Below are 17,633 nucleotides of genomic sequence, written 5' to 3'. Positions count from 1 at the left end.
AAAGTATATTTCCTTGATTCACTTACAGGAGAATTCCATTAATGTACATACAGGCATAGAAGTTGAACTGTATTGCATAATGGGAAAGAATACTTACTGTAATAATTATAATTAGGTGGCCTTATATTTATATAGCCCTTTAAAAAATTATTCAAACCCCTTTCATGTCTGCTCAGCTCTTCAAGAGCCCAAATCAGATAACTCCATGAAACTGTTAAACTTTGATGTCAACCTGAACTGATATTATCTCCCCTGGCCTTCCTGCTCCTAAGAATCAGGTGTGTTCCTGGCCTAGCTCTGATGAATCCAGATCCCAGAACATCCTGAGTGTGGGATGTGGGGTGGCCTTTTTTGTTTTTTTAAATGGAGTCTCACTCTATTTCCCAGGCTGGAGTGCAGTGGCGGGATCTCGGCTCACTGCAACCTCTGCCTCCCAGGTTCAAGCGATTCTCCTGCCTTAGCTTCCCAAGTAGCTGGGACTACAGGCACATGCCACCACACCTGGCCAATTTTTTTTTTTTTTTGTATTTTTAGTAGAGGCGGGGTTTTAGCATGTTAGCCAGGATGGTCTCGATCTCCTGACTTTGTGATACGCCTGCCTAGGCCACCCAAAGTGCTGGGATTACAGGCATGAGCCACCATGCCCAGTGGGATGCGTTCTTTTAGGAGCCTCAGTGGCTGGTTTTCGCTTAAGGTCATACCTTGTATTTCAAACAAAGAACTCCTTTCCCATGCCTTACCCGTGTGTTTGTTATTTTGCTTCCTAATAGTCGTATTGGCTGCTATGTGACCATCTTCCAAAACATTTCCAACTTGAGGGATGTCTTCTACAGGGAAATGAGCAAGGTGAGAAGCGTCTGGCCAAGTGAGGCTCGTGGGTGTGTTTTGTAGTAAATATGAAGGTAGCCTTGACTTACATAATTTCTTTAAATATGCATATTGGCACCACAGATTTTGACTTCTATCTCATGATGAAATAAGAGCACTTGATTGTATATTTAACTGTATTAAAACACATCAGAGGGCCCTCTTCATCTCCCTTAACAACTGAGTAAATGCATCCAAATTTCAGCTTTAGCATGAATAAAGGAGGTTAGGCCTATGGAAGGAACAATTAAAATGGGGAACCCCATTGTGAAATCTCTATCTATTGTTGCTGGGGACTGGAGAGTGCAGTGTTTAAGGACAAGTCAGTTTCTCAGGTGGTTAGTCTTAAATAAGACTAATCCTCTCAGTGACAGGCAGCCATATAACATAATTTATGAAGTCTTTTCTAGTCCTGGGATTCCAAGATCTTTGCTACTACAACATTAGTTACATTCACACACAGCTACACATACCACTCTCCGTAGTTTATTTGGCTAACATGTGATTTGCCTAGTTAATATTAAAAATGAGGTTTGTTTTTTTTTTTTTTGAGATGGAGTTTTGCTCTGGTGCCCAGGCTGGAGTGCAGTGGCGCAATCTCGGTTCACTGCAACCTCCGCTTCCCGGGTTCTTGCCATTCTCCTGCCTCTGCTTCCCAAGTAGCTGGGACTACAGGTGCCCACCACCACGCCCAGCTAATTTTTTTGTATTTTTAGTAGAGACAGGGTTTCACTGTGTTAGCCAGGATGGTCTCGATCTCCTGACCTCGTGATCCGCCTGCCTCGGCCTCCCAAAGTGCTAGGAATATAGGCGTGAGCCACCGCGCCCGGCCTAAAAATGAGTTTTCATTCCCTGGATCACCTGTGAGAAGCTGGAACCTCAAATCAGACATCAGTTATGGACCCTGCCTTGAGACAGCTGCCAGCCTGATGGAAGAGGCAGAACTTAGAACACAGAGAGACAAGGAAGAGGGGGTGGTGGGACAGGATCCTGGACTCTAATGCTAGACAGATGAAGAGGAATTCAGATCAGAGTTGAAAGGGGGAGGTTTTATTTTGGGAAGCTGTCTGAAGGGGAGGGGAGAAGGGATATGCCACTCTCGGGTTCCCAGTTGGCTAGCGTCCCCTTCTTTCTTACTGGCTGTAGCTGAACCACAATCTCTACGAGGTGATGAGCAAACTGGAGAAGCAACATTCCAATAAAGTCTTTGTGGTGAAGGGACTGTCAAGGTGAGCACCGTCCAAGACTCTTTTGCTTTATTTGTCCCATGTGTGAACGTATTCAAAATCTTCATCTCCAGTCCAGAATCCTGACCTGTCCCTATGTGCATGTGCATGATGATGTTTGTTGTTTATACTATGCTCCTATATAATTTATTTTGCTTTTTACTAAATATTTCAGGGCCAGACATGGTGGCTCATGCCTATAATCCCAGTATTTTGGGAGGCTGAGGCAGGAGAATCACTTGAGACCAGGAGTTTGAGACCAGTCTGGGCAGCATAGTGAAATCTCATCTCTACAAAAAAAAAGATTAAAAGAAAATAAAGATTAGCCAGGCACGGTAGTGCATACCTGTACTCCTAGCTACTCAGGAGGCTGAAGCAGGAGGATCACTTGAGCGCAGGAGTTTGAGGGTGCAGTGAGCTATGATCATGCTGCTGCACTGCAGCCCGGGTGACAGAGCAAGACCCTGTCTCTAAAAAAATTAATAAAAATTAAATATTTCAGACATAACTAAATGTATAAAGAGTAATATAACAAATAGCCATGTAAATATGTTGTAAATATAGCTGTTCCTTCCCTACTCACTTTTTTTTCTGACCCCACTAAAGGTAACCACTATGTTACATTTAGTATTTATCATTTCCATGTGTGTTGTTTTATTTTATGTGGGCATGTATGTTTCACACATAACACGCATGGAAATAAATACTAAATGTAATACTAAATGTAGCATGCACACATTGTATTGTTTCACACATACATGCATACATAAAATATTGTTTTGCTTTTTGTTTGTTTGTTTGTTTGTTTGTTTTTTTGTTTTTGAGACAGGGTCTTGCCCAGGCTGTAATGCAATGGCACGATCTTGGCTCACTGCAACCTCCGCCTCCCGGGTTCAAGCGATTCTCCTGCCTCAGCCTCCAAATAGCTGGGATTACAGGCACACACCACCATACCCAGCTAATTTTCATATTTTTAGTAGAGACAGGGTTTCACTATGTTGGCCAGGCTGGTCTTGAACTTCTGACCTCGTGATCTACCCGCCTTGGCCTCCCAGAGTGCTGGGATTACAGGCATGAGCCACCATGCCTGGCTGTTTTGCATGTTTTTAAACTTTATATAAATGGACTTATACTGTATGTATTGTTCTGCAACTTCTTTTGTTCTCTTAGTATTATTTGTAAGATTTTTCATTATTGCTACATGTTGCTATAGTAACTCTGCTGTTTCCTTTCTATAGTTGTTATTGTATGCGTAGTTCATGATTTATTTATCCTCCTGCTAGTTTGGGGCATTTGAGTTGTCTTCTAGGTTTTTGCTATTATAAATAATGTTGTGATGAACAAGTTTTACATTTGTCCCTGTGAATATTATCAAGAGTTTCTTTAGGGTCTATACTTGGAGCAGGATTGTTGAGTCATAAGATATGTCATGGGGCTTCTCGACCCTTATGAGATATTGCCATATTGCCCTGCAAGGTGATGATTCCAGTTTACTACCCATCAGCAGTGAGTAAGAGCCCTCATGAGTCCACATTCTCACTACATGTGAAATTGTCAGACTTCTTCATTCTTACAAGCTCATGGGTATGAAACGGAATATTTTTTGCAGTTTTAAGTCATAGCTTCATAATTGCTAATTACCTTGAGTATCTTTTCGTGTTACTGACCATTTAACATTCCTGTTCTGTGACTTTCCTATATATCGTTTTCCCATTTTTCAATTGGGTTGTTGACCTTTTATAAAAAAATTGATCTATATAAGTTTTTGTTTGCTGATATATTCTAGATTCTAATCCTGGATGCTCAAGGATAAGCATGGCATCCAGCACATAGTAGGTACTTGATAAATGTTATAGTTGATTCTTGTTCAGGGTAGTTTTGTTCTATAAAGTTGCCACACTCACTGAACATCAAACCACAGGTTTCTGTGAGCTCCTGATCACAAAATTTTCATCAACCACCCAACATATAACCTTGTTTTATGTGAGTTTCTGTTTAAAGACACCTTATTTAATCTATATTATTAATTTATTAATATTGAACTCACAACCAGCAGTATTGTAACTCATGCCTGAATGAAGCTTATCTAATACATGTATTTTCTCTGGAAGGCACATCACAGTATTTTTGCACTTAGCACTACAGCTTGGGGGCCATTTTAAATAGCAAAATCACCAACAAAAAGCACAAAGTTAGGAAAACATGGTGGAAAGGACACTTGTTTACAGTTTGAGAACGGAAGCAAGAAGGTAGATGGTTGTCTTGTTAGACTTCATCTGGAAAGTATGTGCCAGGCAACTCATTCTTCTCTACTTGTGCATATCCAATAGTGACTGGAAAGGGCCACAAGTATTGATTTGGGGGTTCCAAATAAATAAGTAGGTAATTCACAAATATGAAATCTGTGTAGTTCAACTGTACATCACCCATTAATCTTTGCCCCAGAGAAAATATTTGCTAACATTTTGCAGTGTTTCTTTCCAGTCTCTTTCTCTGTACATAGTTTTACATAATTGAGTTCATAATACAGATAAAACTTTGGCCTTTTTTCACTTCACTCTGTAAGTGTTATTGTAAATTATGCAAACTTTCTAACATTTAAATTGCTTTATTCTGTTTATTATATGCATCATAATTTTTTTTTGCATATTTACATTGCTTCTGGTTTTTAGCCATTCTGAATCTGAACACCTTCCTTTTTTATCAGTAGCAGGCGCTCTTTAGTCATTTCTCCCCCAGTTCAAACAACTATGGTCTCCAGTCCTCTTACCTCACCTACTAGTCCCTCTACACTTTCCTTGAAGAGTGAGAGTGAATCTGTCTCAGCAACTGAAGATCTGGCACCTGATGCAGCCCAGGGGGACGACAATTCTGAGATCAAGGAGCTCTTAGAAGATGAGGAAATAGAGAAGGAAGGATCTGAAGCAAGCTCCTCTGAGGAAGAAGAGCCTCTACCAGCCTGCAATGGCCCCGCCCAGGCCCAGCCCTCTCTTACCATTGAGAGTGTCAAGTCCCAGGAGGAAGTTCTCCCCAGCTCCCCAGCTCCATCACCTGGTGGAGCCCTGAGCCCTTCAGGGCAGCCTTCATCATCTGCCGCAGAAGTAGTCCTCCGCACCCGCACCGCAAGTGAAGGATCCGAACAACCAAAGAAGAGAGCCTCTCTCCAGAGGACCTCAGCACCCCCTAGTAGGCCTCCTCCACCTAGAGCCACTGCAAGCCCCAGGCCCTCCTCAGGGAACATACCCTCCAGCCCTCCAGCCTCTGGAGGGGGTTCACCCACCAGCCCTAGGGCCTCCTTGGGGACTGGGACTCCAAGTCCTAGGACCTCCCTAGAGGTCTCTCCTAATCCAGAAACACCAGAGAAGCCAGTAAGAACTCCTGAGGCCAAAGAAAATGAAAACATGAACAATCAGAACCCCGAAGAACTTTGTACTTCCCCCACCTTAATGACATCTCAGGTAAGAGTAGTTCTGGTTGGGTATTTAATTTAATTTAATTTATTTATTTATTTAAGTTAGGGTCTCACTCTGGCACCCAGGCTGGAGTGTAGGGGTGTGATCACAGCTCATTGCAGCCTCGACCTCTCAAGCTCAAGTGATCCTCCCCCGGTAGAGATAGGGTCTCCTTATGTTGCCCAGGCTGGTCTTGAATTACTGGTCTCAAGTGATCCTCCTGTCTTGGCTGAGATTACAGATGTGAGCCACTGCACCCAGCTCTGGTAGTGTCTTTATATCCTTTTATAACCTCCATGTAGGTATCTTTACTATAGTCAGAATACTCTTGGACACCTTTTTGGATTCTGGGGATTGTTTCATGTCTTCATAGCAATTTAGTAATCTACTTTTAGGGTAATTGGCTTTTTTTTTTTTTTTTTTTTTGAGATGGAGTCTCGCTCTGTCACCCAGGCTGGAGTGCAGTGACGCAATCTTGGCTCACTGCAACCTCCGCCTCCTGGGTTCAAGTGATTCTCCTGCCTCAGCCTCCAGAGTAGCTGGGATTATAGGCGCACACCACCACACCCAGCTTATTTTTGTATTTTTAGTAGCAACGGGGTTTCTCCACGTTTTTTTTTGGTTTTGTTTTGTTTTGTTTTGTTTTTTGAGACGGAGTCTTACTCTGTTCCCCAGGCTGGAGTGCAGTGGCGCGATCTCTGCTTACTGCAAGCTCTGCCTCCCAGGTTCACGCCATTCTCCTGCCTCAGCCTCCCAAGTAGCTGGGACTACAGGCACCCGCCACCACGCCTGGCTAATTTTTTGTATTTTTAGTAGAGATGGGGTTTCACCATGTTAGTCAGGATGGTCTCGATCTCCTGACCTCGTGATCCACCCTCCTCATCCTCCCAAAGTGCTGGGATTACAGGCGTGAGCCACCATGCCAGGTTGGTTTCTCCATGTTGGTCAGGCTGGTCCCAAACTCCTGACCTCGTGATCTACCCGCGTCGGCCTCCCAAAGTGCTGGGATTATAGGCGTGAGCCATTGCACCCAGCCAGTAATTGACTTCTATAAGGTGCTTATCTCTAGTAGTGTTAATGACCAGATTCTTACTAATTTTTTTTCCTCCAAGTTCTGGGAGTTCCTAGTATAAAGAACCTATAGTTGAAGCTGGGCGTCGTGGCTCACACCTGTAATTCCAGCACTTTGGGAGGCCGAGGCGGGCAGATCACGTGAGGCCAGGAGCTCAAGACCAACCTGGCCAACATGGTGAAACCCTGTCTCCATTAAAAATACAAAACTTAGCCAGGCATGGTGGCGTCTGTAGTCTCAGCTACTTGGAAGACCTGAGGCACAAGAACACTAGAATCACTCGAACCCAGGAGGCAGAGGTTGCAGTAAGCCGAGGTCATATCACTGCATTACAGCCTGGGCAACAGAGTAAGACTGTGTCTCAAAGAAAAGAAAAGAAAAAGGAAAAGTTAAAAAAAAATTAACACAAAATTTAAAAAATTAAAAAATAAATAATAAATTTAAACCAATAAAGAACCAATAGTTGGAATCCTGAGCTTTACCTTCTTTAGTGGGGGCAGGAGGGTGAGTCTCACTTCATTTCATTATACCTGTGACTATGGTAAATAGACCCTGAAAAAAATGGCAGCAAATTTCCAGAGTGTGTCTTCTCTGATGAGAAGACCTAGAAGCAGGAACTCACAGAGGGAAGTAAAGCAAAAAAGACAGTCTTTTAAAAAGGCTGCTCCCTACTTGGGAGGCTGAGGCAGGAGGATTGCTTGAGCTTATGAGGTTGAGGCTGCAGTGAGCACCACTACACTCCAGCTTGAGCACCAGAGTGAGACCCTTTCTCAAAAAAAAATTTTTAAGGCTTTTGAAAAAAAAAATTGAGAGATGCCAACCCATTGAAGAGCAACTAGTTCTGTGAAGGATCTGTAAATCAAGTCATACTCTTTTTTTTTCTTTCTTTCTTTTGAGGCAGGGTCTCACTCTGTCACCTAGGCTGAAGTGCAGTGGCACAATCACAACTCACTGCAGCCTTGACCTCTCTGGGCCCCAGTGATCTTCCCTCCTTAGCCTCCCAAGTAGCTGGTACTGCAGGCGCATACCACCACGCCTGCCTCATTTTTGTATTTTTGGTAGAGATGGGGTTTCACCATGTTGCCCAGGCTGGTTTCAAACTCCTAGGCTCCAGTGATCCTCCCGTCTCTGCCTCCCAAAGTGCTGGGCTTACAGGTGTGAGCCACCGTGCTGGGCCTCAAGTCATATTCTAGTCACATTATATGGAAAGGCTATCATATAGGGATTTGACTTGTTCTGTGACACTCCAGAGGGCAGAGGCATAAAAAACTATGTATACTTTTTTTTAAGATACATTTTGGATCAATACAAGAGGAACTTTCAACACTTAGCTCAATTTTTAAAATGGGATGGAAAAAAAAATATTGTGGAAGGGCAAAGGAGACACAAGGGGCTGACCAAAAAAAAAATGGGATGGGCCGCCTTAAGAATTAGTTCTCTTTCCTTGATGTTAAGAGCTAAGGGCCGGGCGCGGTGGCTTATGCCTGTAATCCCAGCACTTTGGGAGGCTGAGGTGGGCGGATCACGTGAGGCCAGGAGATCCTGGCCAACATGGTGAAACCCCGTCTCTACTAAAAATACAAAAAATTAGCTCGGCGTTGTGGCATGTGCCTGCAATCCCGGCTACTCGGGAGGCTGAGGAAGGAGAATGGCGTGAACCCAGGAGGCGGAGCTTGCAGTGGGCCGAGATCGCGCCACTGCACTCCAGCCTGGGCGACAGAGCGAGACTCCATCTCAAAAAAAAAAAAAAAAAAAAGAATAAATAAAATTACAATCTAGTAATGATAAGTGATACAAAGAAAAATTAAGTAGGGAAGGGCACAGGGAGTGGGAGCTGAGTTGCAAGTTTATAGAGCAGTCAGCAGTGACGTGAGCAATGCCGAAGGCTAGCACATGAGCCGTGTGTGTATCTGGGAGAAGTGTGTGAGATATCTGGCGCTCATCAGGTCATCCCACCCTACTACTGCCTGTGTCTGACCGAGGCTACCTCAGGAGCCTCCTGCTATCTGAGAGGAGCTAATATGGACCAGGGGCACAGGGATGGCCCCCAGGATGGGAAGGTGTGGGACTTTCTCCTCCACTGTTCACTTTGATTCACAGATTGCTTCAGAGCCTGGAGAGGCAAAGAAGATGGAAGACAAGGAAGAGGATGATAAGCTTATCTCAGTTGACTCCTCAGAGGTACTAAAAGCCTAAGTCATCTACATGATTATGCCCTATTGTTTTTACATATTAAAATTTATTTTTCTTTTTCCAGAAGTATATCTTTCAGAGGCCCTCAGTCCTGATTCACATGAAGCACTGAGGGCCCTAACAGAGCAAGATATAAAACTTTTCCTAGGCCGAGCGCAGTGGCTCACGCCTGTAATCTCAGCACTTTGGGAGGCCAAGGTGGGTGGATCAGCTGAGGTCAGGAGTTCAAGAGTTCGAGACCAGTCTGGTCAACATGGTGAAATGCCGTCTCTACTGAAAATACAAAAATTAGCCATGCATGGTGGCATGCGCCTGAAATCCCAGCTACTGAGGAGGCTGAGGCAAGAGAATTGCTTGAACTCAGGAGACAGAGGTTGCAGTGAGCCAAGATCTCGCCATTGGACTCCAGCCTGGGCAACAAGAGCAAACTCTGTCTCAAAAAAAAAAAAAAAAAAAAACTTCTCCTTAAGTCAGGCTCAGTAGTGCAAAGCTGTAATCCCAGCTACTCAGGAGACTGAGGCGGGAGGATCACTTGAGCCCAGGTGTTCAACACTGTAGTATGCTATGATCACACCTGTGAACAGCCACTGCACTCCAGCTTCGGCAACACAGTGAGATCTCATCTCTTTAAAAAAATTTTAATGAAAAGATCTGGGTGCAGTGCCTCAACCTCCCAAAGTGGCTGTAATCCTAGCACTTTGTGGGGGGCTGAGGCAGGTGGATCACTTGACCCCAGGAGTTTAAGATCAGCCTGGGCAACATAGGAAAAACCCATCTCTACAAAAAATACAAAAATTAGCCAGGCATAGTGTCACATGCCTATGGCCTCAGCTGCTTGGGAAGCTGAGGTGGGATCACCTGAGCCCAGGGAGGTCAAGGGTACAGTGAGCCGTGATCACGCCACTGCACTACAGCCTGGGCAACTGAGTGAGACCCCATCTCAAAAAAATATTTTTTAAATTAATAATAAAAATAACTTTTCCTTGGTCGGGTTCTAGTCTGAGGCAACTGTGCCGATGGAGAGAGATAGGCAGGACATGTGGATAGTGAATAAGCGCAGGATAAATGCAGAGTTTTGAGTAGGTAAGTATAGCTACTTCTCATTTTTCTGCACTGAAAAGAACAACTCAGTGGTTGGATTGATTTCAGTTTGGTTTTATAATGTATTATATGATTTTAGATGGAGACAGTAATAGAGTGACCTTTTGTTTGCCTCTGGGGAATGACAAAACAAGCTTGCATTCTTTGAGTAATCTTTTTGAAGGGAAGAGTTTATAGGAGCCAAGACTCTTTCTGACCATTTTAACAAACAGGCTAGTAACACTGTCATCCCTGAAAAAGAGGTACAGGATATACTTTCCTTTCCCCTGTGTCTTCCTCCTTATATCTGAGATTTATAATACTTCCTTACTCTTAGCCTCTCTGGTGGGACTGCTTTGTTCATCAGCTAAGGAGAAATATTTTTGCTATAGAATTAAGCAACTAGAGCATCTTAGATCCTAGCCTATTCGTGTCATCAATCCTCTGAAGCCTATGTATGCTCACTTCCCTTGCAGATGCATTATAAATCATATTTTCTCTCAGGCAGAATTATGGACATGTCACATGTAAAAATGGGTAAATATAAATATAACTGGGAAAAAACATAGCCATTTTTGAAAAAAAATTACTGGGAAAAAATCTGTTCTTGCTTACCATTTGAATCATCTCAGAGAGATGGAACGTTTTGTTAACTTTCTGGGAGGTGATGTAACATCACCTTTGAGCTAATTCATGACCTGGAAAGGGAGGAGGGAGTAAGAAGAAAGAAAATGTCCTTGAAGGAGAAATCATGGAATTTCAAGTGACTATCACATTGCTAGAAATTGGTTCTGTTGGCCAGGTGCCATGGCTCACGCCTGTAATCCCAACACTTTGGGAGGCTGAGGGGGTGGATCACTTGAGGTCGGGAGGTTGAGACCAGCCTGGCCAACAGAGTGAAACCTCATCTCTACTAAAAGTCAGGCATGGTGGTGGGAGCCTGTAATCTCAGCTACTTGGGAGACTGAGGCAGGAGAATCACTTGAACCTGGGAGGCAGAGGTTGCAGTGAACTGAGATCACATCATTGCACTCCAGCCTAGGTGAAAGAGCCAGACTCCTTCCCAAAAAAAGAAAAAGAAAAAAATGAAAAAGAAATTGGTTCTGTTTTTAAAATATGGATTTTATAGTTTGTAAATTAAATTTCATTTTTTAAAAACTTGTTTTAAACCTCACAGGGTCTTCCCCTAGCATAGCAGTTTCTAGTCAGGGCTTTCTTTCTTTTTTTAAAATTTATATTTTTAGAGATGATCTCACTATGTTGCCGAGGCTGGAGTGCTGTTGGTATTCACAGGTGCAATCATAGGGCACTACAACCTTGATACTCCTGGCCCAAAGTGATCCTCCTGCCTCAGCCTCTCAATGAGCTGGGACTACAGCACCCCTGCACATGGCCTAGACCGGGCTTCCTACACATTGGGTTCCCATCTCAGAACCTAAAATTTTTCCCAAAGAAATCATTTTACCACTTGCTTCTCCTAACTGCGTGTCATAGATTAGGATCACTTAAGTGTGAGAGTTGCAATATGTTCTTGAGGAGGGTTCATCTAAAAATGGCAGGTAGTCATTTTAAGACCTCGCACTCCCTTATAGATACACATCCACACCATGTCACACAGATTACATGGTGTTTGATCGTGGAAACAGCTCTGGAATCCAAAGACCTGGTTTCCTGTCCCAGCAAGTCTTTTTACCCTTTGAATCTTAGTTTCTTGTTTCTTCATCTGTAAAAGAGGATGGATGAAAGCCTTTCCCGATGCCTTCAGGCTCTGGTGAAACAACATTGTATTTTGCCCTTTGTAATAGTACAAATACTGAGACCCTTGTAAAGTATAAGGCACAGAAGACACTTCTACGCTGAGAGGCTGGAAAGGTTGAGCCACCTCTTACTGACAGAACTCTTCTCTTTGTAGGGCCAAGACCAGCTTCAAGTCTCCGCGGTACCAGAAAACAACAACCTCACAGCACCTGAACCTCAAGAAGAGGTAAGACCAGATATACAGAGAATAGATTGGGCATTAGGTTGACAGGGGTTTGGGAACAGGCTGGAATCTTCACTATAGGCTACAAGGGGAATCCAGCAGGGAACCATACCCTTAGGGCAGTCAAGCAGGTGGGAACCAGAAGAAGCAAGAATGAACTGGGACTTCATGGTGTCTCTGTGCCCATTTCCCTGTACTTGACCTTAAACTGGCCCTATCTTCTAGGTATTTATTTAATTAAATCTCAAGTTATTTCAAAAAGGAATTAAAGAGGTTAAGATATTTTTTAAAAATACAAAAAGGTCATATTATACAGTAATGTGTTGCTCAACAACAGGGATAGGCCCTGAGAAATGCATTATTCGGCGATTTTGTCATTATGTGTGGCTGTATGGTATAGCCTATTGCTTCTGGGCTGCAAACCTATACAGCATGTTACTTTACTGAATTCTGTAGGCAGTTGTGACACAGTGGTTAATATTTGTGTATCTAAACATAGAAAAGTAGAGTAAAAATACCTATAAAAGATAAAAAGTGATACACTTGTATAGGGCACTATCATGAGTGAAGCTTGCAGGAGTAGAAGCTGCTCTGGGTGAATCAGTGAGTGGTGAGTGAATGTGAAGGCCTAGGACATTACTGTACACTACTGTAGACTATAAACACTATACACTTAAGCTACACCATTAAAAATATTTTTCTTTTTTTTTTGAGATGGAGTTTCACTCTTGTTGCCCAGGTTAGAGTGCAATGGCATGATCTCAGCTCACCACAACCTTGGCCTCCCAGGTTCAAGCGATTCTCCTGTCTCAGCCTCCTGAGTAGCTGGGATTACAGGCATGCGCCACCACACCCAGCTAATTTTGTATTTTTAGTAGAGACAGGGTTTCTCTATGTTGGTCAGGCTGGTCTTGAACTCCCAACCACAGGTGATCCGCCCGCCTTGGCCTCCCAAAGTGCTGGGGTTACAGGTGTGAGCCACCACACCTGGCCAAAAAATATTTTCTTTATGGCCGGGCACGGTGGCTCAAGCCTATAATCCCAGCACTTTGGGAGGCCGAGACAGGCGGATCACAAGATCAGGAGATCGAGACCATCCTGGCTAACATAGTGAAACCCGTCTCTACTAAAAAATACAAAAAAACTAGCCGGGCGAGGTGGCAGGCGCCTGTAGTCCCAGCTACTCGGGAGGCTGAGGCAGGAGAATGGCGTAAACTTGGGAGGCGGAGCTTGCAGTGAGCTGAGATCCGGCCACTGCACTCCAGCCTGGGCGACAGAGCGAGACTCCGTCTCAAAAAAATAAAAAAAAAAATTTTCTAGGCCGGGCGCGGTGGCTCAAGCCTGTAATCCCAGCACTTTGGGAGGCTGAGACGAGCGGATCACGAGGTCAGGAGATCGAGACCATCCTGGCTAACACGGTGAAACCCCGTCTCTACTAAAAAATACAAAAAACTAGCCGGGCGCGGTGGCGGGCGCCTGTAGTCCCAACTACTCGGGAGGCTGAGGCAGGAGAATGGCGTGAACCCGGGAGGCGGAGCTTGCAGTGAGCTGAGATCCGGCCACTGCACTCCAGCCTGGGCGGCAGAGCGAGACTCCATCTCAAAAAAAAAAAAAAAAAAAAAAAAAAATTTTCTTTATGTCCTTATTCTATAAGCTTTTTTTTCCATATTTTTTCTGTTTCTTTTTAAAACTTTTTTGTTAAAAACTAAGACAGAGCTGGGTGTGGTGGCATGTACCTATAGTAGTTCCAGCTATGTAGGAGGCTGAGGCAGGAGGATCACTTGAGCCCACGAGTTCAAATACAACCTGGGCAACATAGCGAGACACCATCTATAAACAAATAAATAAAAACACACAAACATACTAATTGGCCTAGGGTCAGGATCACCCATATCACTGTCTTCTACCTTTACATCTTGTCCCACTAGAAGGGTCTTCGAGGCACTACCACAAATGGACCTGTCATCTCCTATAATAACAACGCCTCCTCCTGAAGGATCTACTTGAGGCTGTTTTACAGTTAATGTTTTTTTTTAATAGGCAGAACTTTGTTGTTGTTGTTGTTTTTTGAGATGGAGTCTCTCTCCGTCGCCCAGGCTGGAGTACAGTGTACAGTGGCACAATCTCAGCTCACTGCAACCTCCGCCTCCTGGGTTCAAGCGATTCTCCTACCTCAGCCTCCTGGGTAGCTGGGATTACAGCCGGTGGCGCCACCACGTCTGGCTAATTTTTGTATTTTTAGTAGAGACGGGGTTTCACCGTGGTGGTCAGGCTGGTCTTGAACACCTGACCTCATGATCCTTCCGCGTCAGCCGCCCAAAGTGCTGGGATGCTGGGATTACAGGCGTGAGTCACCACACCTGGCCAATAAGCAGAACTTTTTTTTTAATAAGTAGGAATACACACTAAAATAATAATAAAAAGTATTGTAGGCCTGGCGTGGTGGTTCATGCCAGTAATCCCAGCACTTTGGGAGGCTGAGGCAGGCAGATCACCTGAGGCCAGGAGTTCAAGACCAGCCTGGCCAACATGGTGAAACTCCATCTCTACTAAAAATACAAAAATTAGCCGGGCATGGTGGCATGCACCCGTAATCCCATCTACTTGGAAGGCTGTGGCATGAGAACATGAGAATCACTTGAACCCAGGACATGGAGGCTGCAGTGAGCCAGGATTGTGCCACTGCACTCCAGCCTGGGTGATGGAGTGAGACTCTGTTTCAAAAATAATATATATAGAAAATTATTTTTAAAAGCATAGTATATTAAATACATCAAGTGACTGGACACGGTGGCTCACGCCTGTAATCCCAGCACTTTGGGAGGCCAAGGCAGGTGGATCACGAGGTCAGGAGATCTAACTCGGTGAACCCCCGAGTTAGATAACTCGGGGTTATCTAACTAACCTAACACGGTGGCTAACACGGTGAAACCCCGTCTCTACTAAAAATACAAAAAATTAGCCAGGCACGGTGGCAGGCGCCTGTAGTCCCAGCTACTCGGGAGGCTGAGGCAGGAGAATGTGTGAATCCAGTAGGTGGAGCTTTCAGTGAGCCGAGACCGCGCCACTGCACTCCAGCCTGGGTGACAGAGCAAGACTCCATCTCAAAAAAAAAAAAAAAAAAAATCAAGTAATATAGTTGTTTATTGTTATCAAGTATTATGTACTGTACATAATTGCATGTGCTGTACTTTTTACAACTGGCAGCACTGTAAGTTTGTTTATACCAGCATCATCACAAATATGTGAGTAATGTGTTGTGCTGTAATGTTATGAAGGCTACAATGTTAGCAATAGCAGCCACGTCACTAGGCAATAGAAATTTTTCAGCTCCATTATAATGTTATGGGACCACCTTTGTATATAGAGTCCATTGTTGATCAAAACGTCATTATGTGGCACGTGAACTGCATATATATATGTTTATTATATTAACATACACACATATACACAACATATAGCAGAAAAACTCAGAATTATATGAGACAGGATAGTGATATAAAATGGAGCCATGAATTAGGCAAGTATAAAAAATGCATTCTATAAAATAAGCTTACTAAGGATGACCATGAAATTAGTTCCAGACTTTCTAAAATCCAAGAAGAGAAAAACCTGATCAGTTAACCCAATTCATGATGCTCATTCCTTAAGAGAACAACTCCTACTAAGATGAAAAAGAGGCTGGGTGCCGTGGCTCACACCTGTAATCCCAACACTTTGGGAGACTGAAGTGGGAGGATCACTTGAGCCCAGGAGTTCAAGACCATTCTAGACAACAAAATTTTTATTTATTTATTTATTTATTTATTTTGGGGGGGATAGAGTCTCACTCTGTTGCCTAGGCTGGAGTGTAGTCGTGCAATCTCGGTTCACTGCAAGCTCCGCCTCCCGGGTTCACGCCATTCTCCTGCCTCAGCCTCCCGAGTAGCTGGGACTACAGGCGCACGCCACCACGCCCAGCTAATTTTTTGTATTTTTAGTAGAGATGAGGTTTCACCATGTTAGCCAGGATGCTCTCGATCTCCTGACCTCGTGATCCACCCACCTCAGCCTCCCAAAGTGCTGGGATTACAGGCGTGAGCCACTGTGCCCGGCCCAAAATTTTTTTTAAAAAATTAGCCAGGCATGGTTGTGTGCGCCTGCAGTCCTAGCTACTCAGAGGCTGAGGTGAGATCACTTGAGCCCTGGAGTTCAAGGCTACATACAGTTACTGTGATTGTGCCACTACACTCCAGCCTGGGAGACAGAGCAAGACTATGTGTCGAAAAGAAAAAAAAAGGAAATTCTTGCCAGGCGCGGTGGCTCAAGCCTGTAATCCCAGCACTTTGGGAGGCCGAGACGGGCGGATCACGAGGTCAGGAGATCGAGACCATCCTGGCTAACACGGTGAAACCCCGTCTCTACTAAAAAATACAAAAAAACTAGCCGGGCGAAGTGGCGGGCGCCTGTGGTCCCAGCTACTCGGGAGGCTGAGGCAGGAGAATGGCGTAAACCCGGGAGGTGGAGCTTGCAGTGAGCTGAGATCCGGCCACTGCACTCCAGCCTGGGCGACAGAGCCAGACTCAGTCTCAAAAAAAAAAAAAAAAAAAAGGAAATTCTCCTGTGAAACATCTTAAAGAGATTGTGAATGATGTAATGAACAATATCTGCAACAAGTCCTTGCAATAATCCCAACAACCAGTTTCACATTGCCTCCCTCAAGAGAGACCAGTGGCATTACATGAAGTATAATTCAGTAGAAGCAGATTGAGTTTAACCCCTCCATAAGTGGTTGGTGGGAAGGCAGGTCAACACCTAACACAATCATGTTTACTTTCCAGGTGTCTACAAGTGAAAATCCACAACTCTGAAGAGAAACTGCCAAGACTCCCCCTGCCCCACGCCTCCCCAGAGAAGCTCTTCAACCAGAGGGTATAGGTCAGAGGGATATAAGAGCCAGTATCCGTTCCTGGGTTCTCAGTGGGAATGCTGGTGCTATCTAAAGACCTGGCATTAATCAAGGTGGAGGAGCAGCCTTGTGGGAGGGATGGAGGGAGGCAGGCTGGGGAGAAGAGAACATTAGATTCAGAAAATATTTAATTCTGGTTTTAGCATTATTAGAATAAGACTTTATACATTAACTAAAGTGGAGCTTTAATCACTATAAAAACCAAAAGTATCTATAGACACAGACACTTGTCTACACAGAGACATAACCACACATACTCAGGATAGTGAACAAATCTGTCTTTGACTTATGACCCATTTTGCAAGACTTAAAGCCAGAAGATCACATTTTCAGATTGTTAAATAAAGTCTGATTCTGACTATCTGTGGATTGTTTATTTGACACAGGGCATTGTTCCAGCCCAGCACACCGTTTTCCACTTAGGTACAGTTATTGATTCTGCCCCACGTTCAGAAAGCTTTAGTCACCCAGCTCACCCTAACTCCTGACTGTAATTCTTTTATGATACCAAGGGCCACAGACTCTTCTCCTTAATCCAGCATGTACTTCCCACTTTGGTTGATAAGCAGATACACTTGGAAAGGGGTAATAACATTTTAGAGCTAGATCTAGTGTTTACAGTTTAGTACTTGATATGAGTAAGGGTCTGAGCGCAAGAGAGGAAGATATGAAACTGAAAGGATACAAAGTATAATAATAACAATCATATCCGCTGAGTGCCGTGGCTCATGCCTGTAATCCCAGTACTTTGGGAGGCAGAGGCGGGTGGATCTCCTGAGGTCGGGAGTCCAGACCAGCCTGACCAACATGGAGA

The 17,633-nt window shown here is 44.1% G+C and overlaps 1 protein-coding gene across 16 annotated transcripts in view; it reads left to right on the top strand.

The window, feature by feature from the left end:
- BIN2 (bridging integrator 2) overlaps window positions 1–17,180 on the top strand; it is a 41,954-nt gene extending 24,774 nt beyond the window's left edge. For 2 of the 16 annotated variants that reach the window (XM_077954310.1, XM_077954306.1), the window contains 7 exons: window positions 771–846; window positions 2,014–2,096; window positions 3,927–3,929; window positions 4,801–5,551; window positions 8,718–8,798; window positions 11,803–11,874; window positions 16,692–17,180. In XM_077954310.1, the coding sequence (XP_077810436.1) occupies window positions 771–846; window positions 2,014–2,096; window positions 3,927–3,929; window positions 4,801–5,551; window positions 8,718–8,798; window positions 11,803–11,874; window positions 16,692–16,721 (1,096 nt within the window). In that variant the 3' untranslated portion in view covers window positions 16,722–17,180. Of the gene's footprint in view, window positions 1–770; window positions 847–2,013; window positions 2,097–3,926; window positions 3,930–4,800; window positions 5,572–8,647; window positions 8,799–8,874; window positions 9,009–11,802; window positions 11,875–16,691 lie in introns of all 16 variants that reach the window. The other 14 variants (XM_015151742.3, XM_077954312.1, XM_015151743.3 and 11 more) reach the window with 12 other exon arrangements.
- The last annotated feature ends 453 nt before the right edge of the window (window positions 17,181–17,633 follow it).

The sequence above is a fragment of the Macaca mulatta genome, chromosome 11, assembly GCF_049350105.2.
Source record: "Macaca mulatta isolate MMU2019108-1 chromosome 11, T2T-MMU8v2.0, whole genome shotgun sequence".
Taxonomy (NCBI): domain Eukaryota; kingdom Metazoa; phylum Chordata; class Mammalia; order Primates; family Cercopithecidae; genus Macaca; species Macaca mulatta.
Note: the sequence above shows the minus strand (reverse complement) of the source record. Positions and strands in the feature narration are given on the sequence as shown.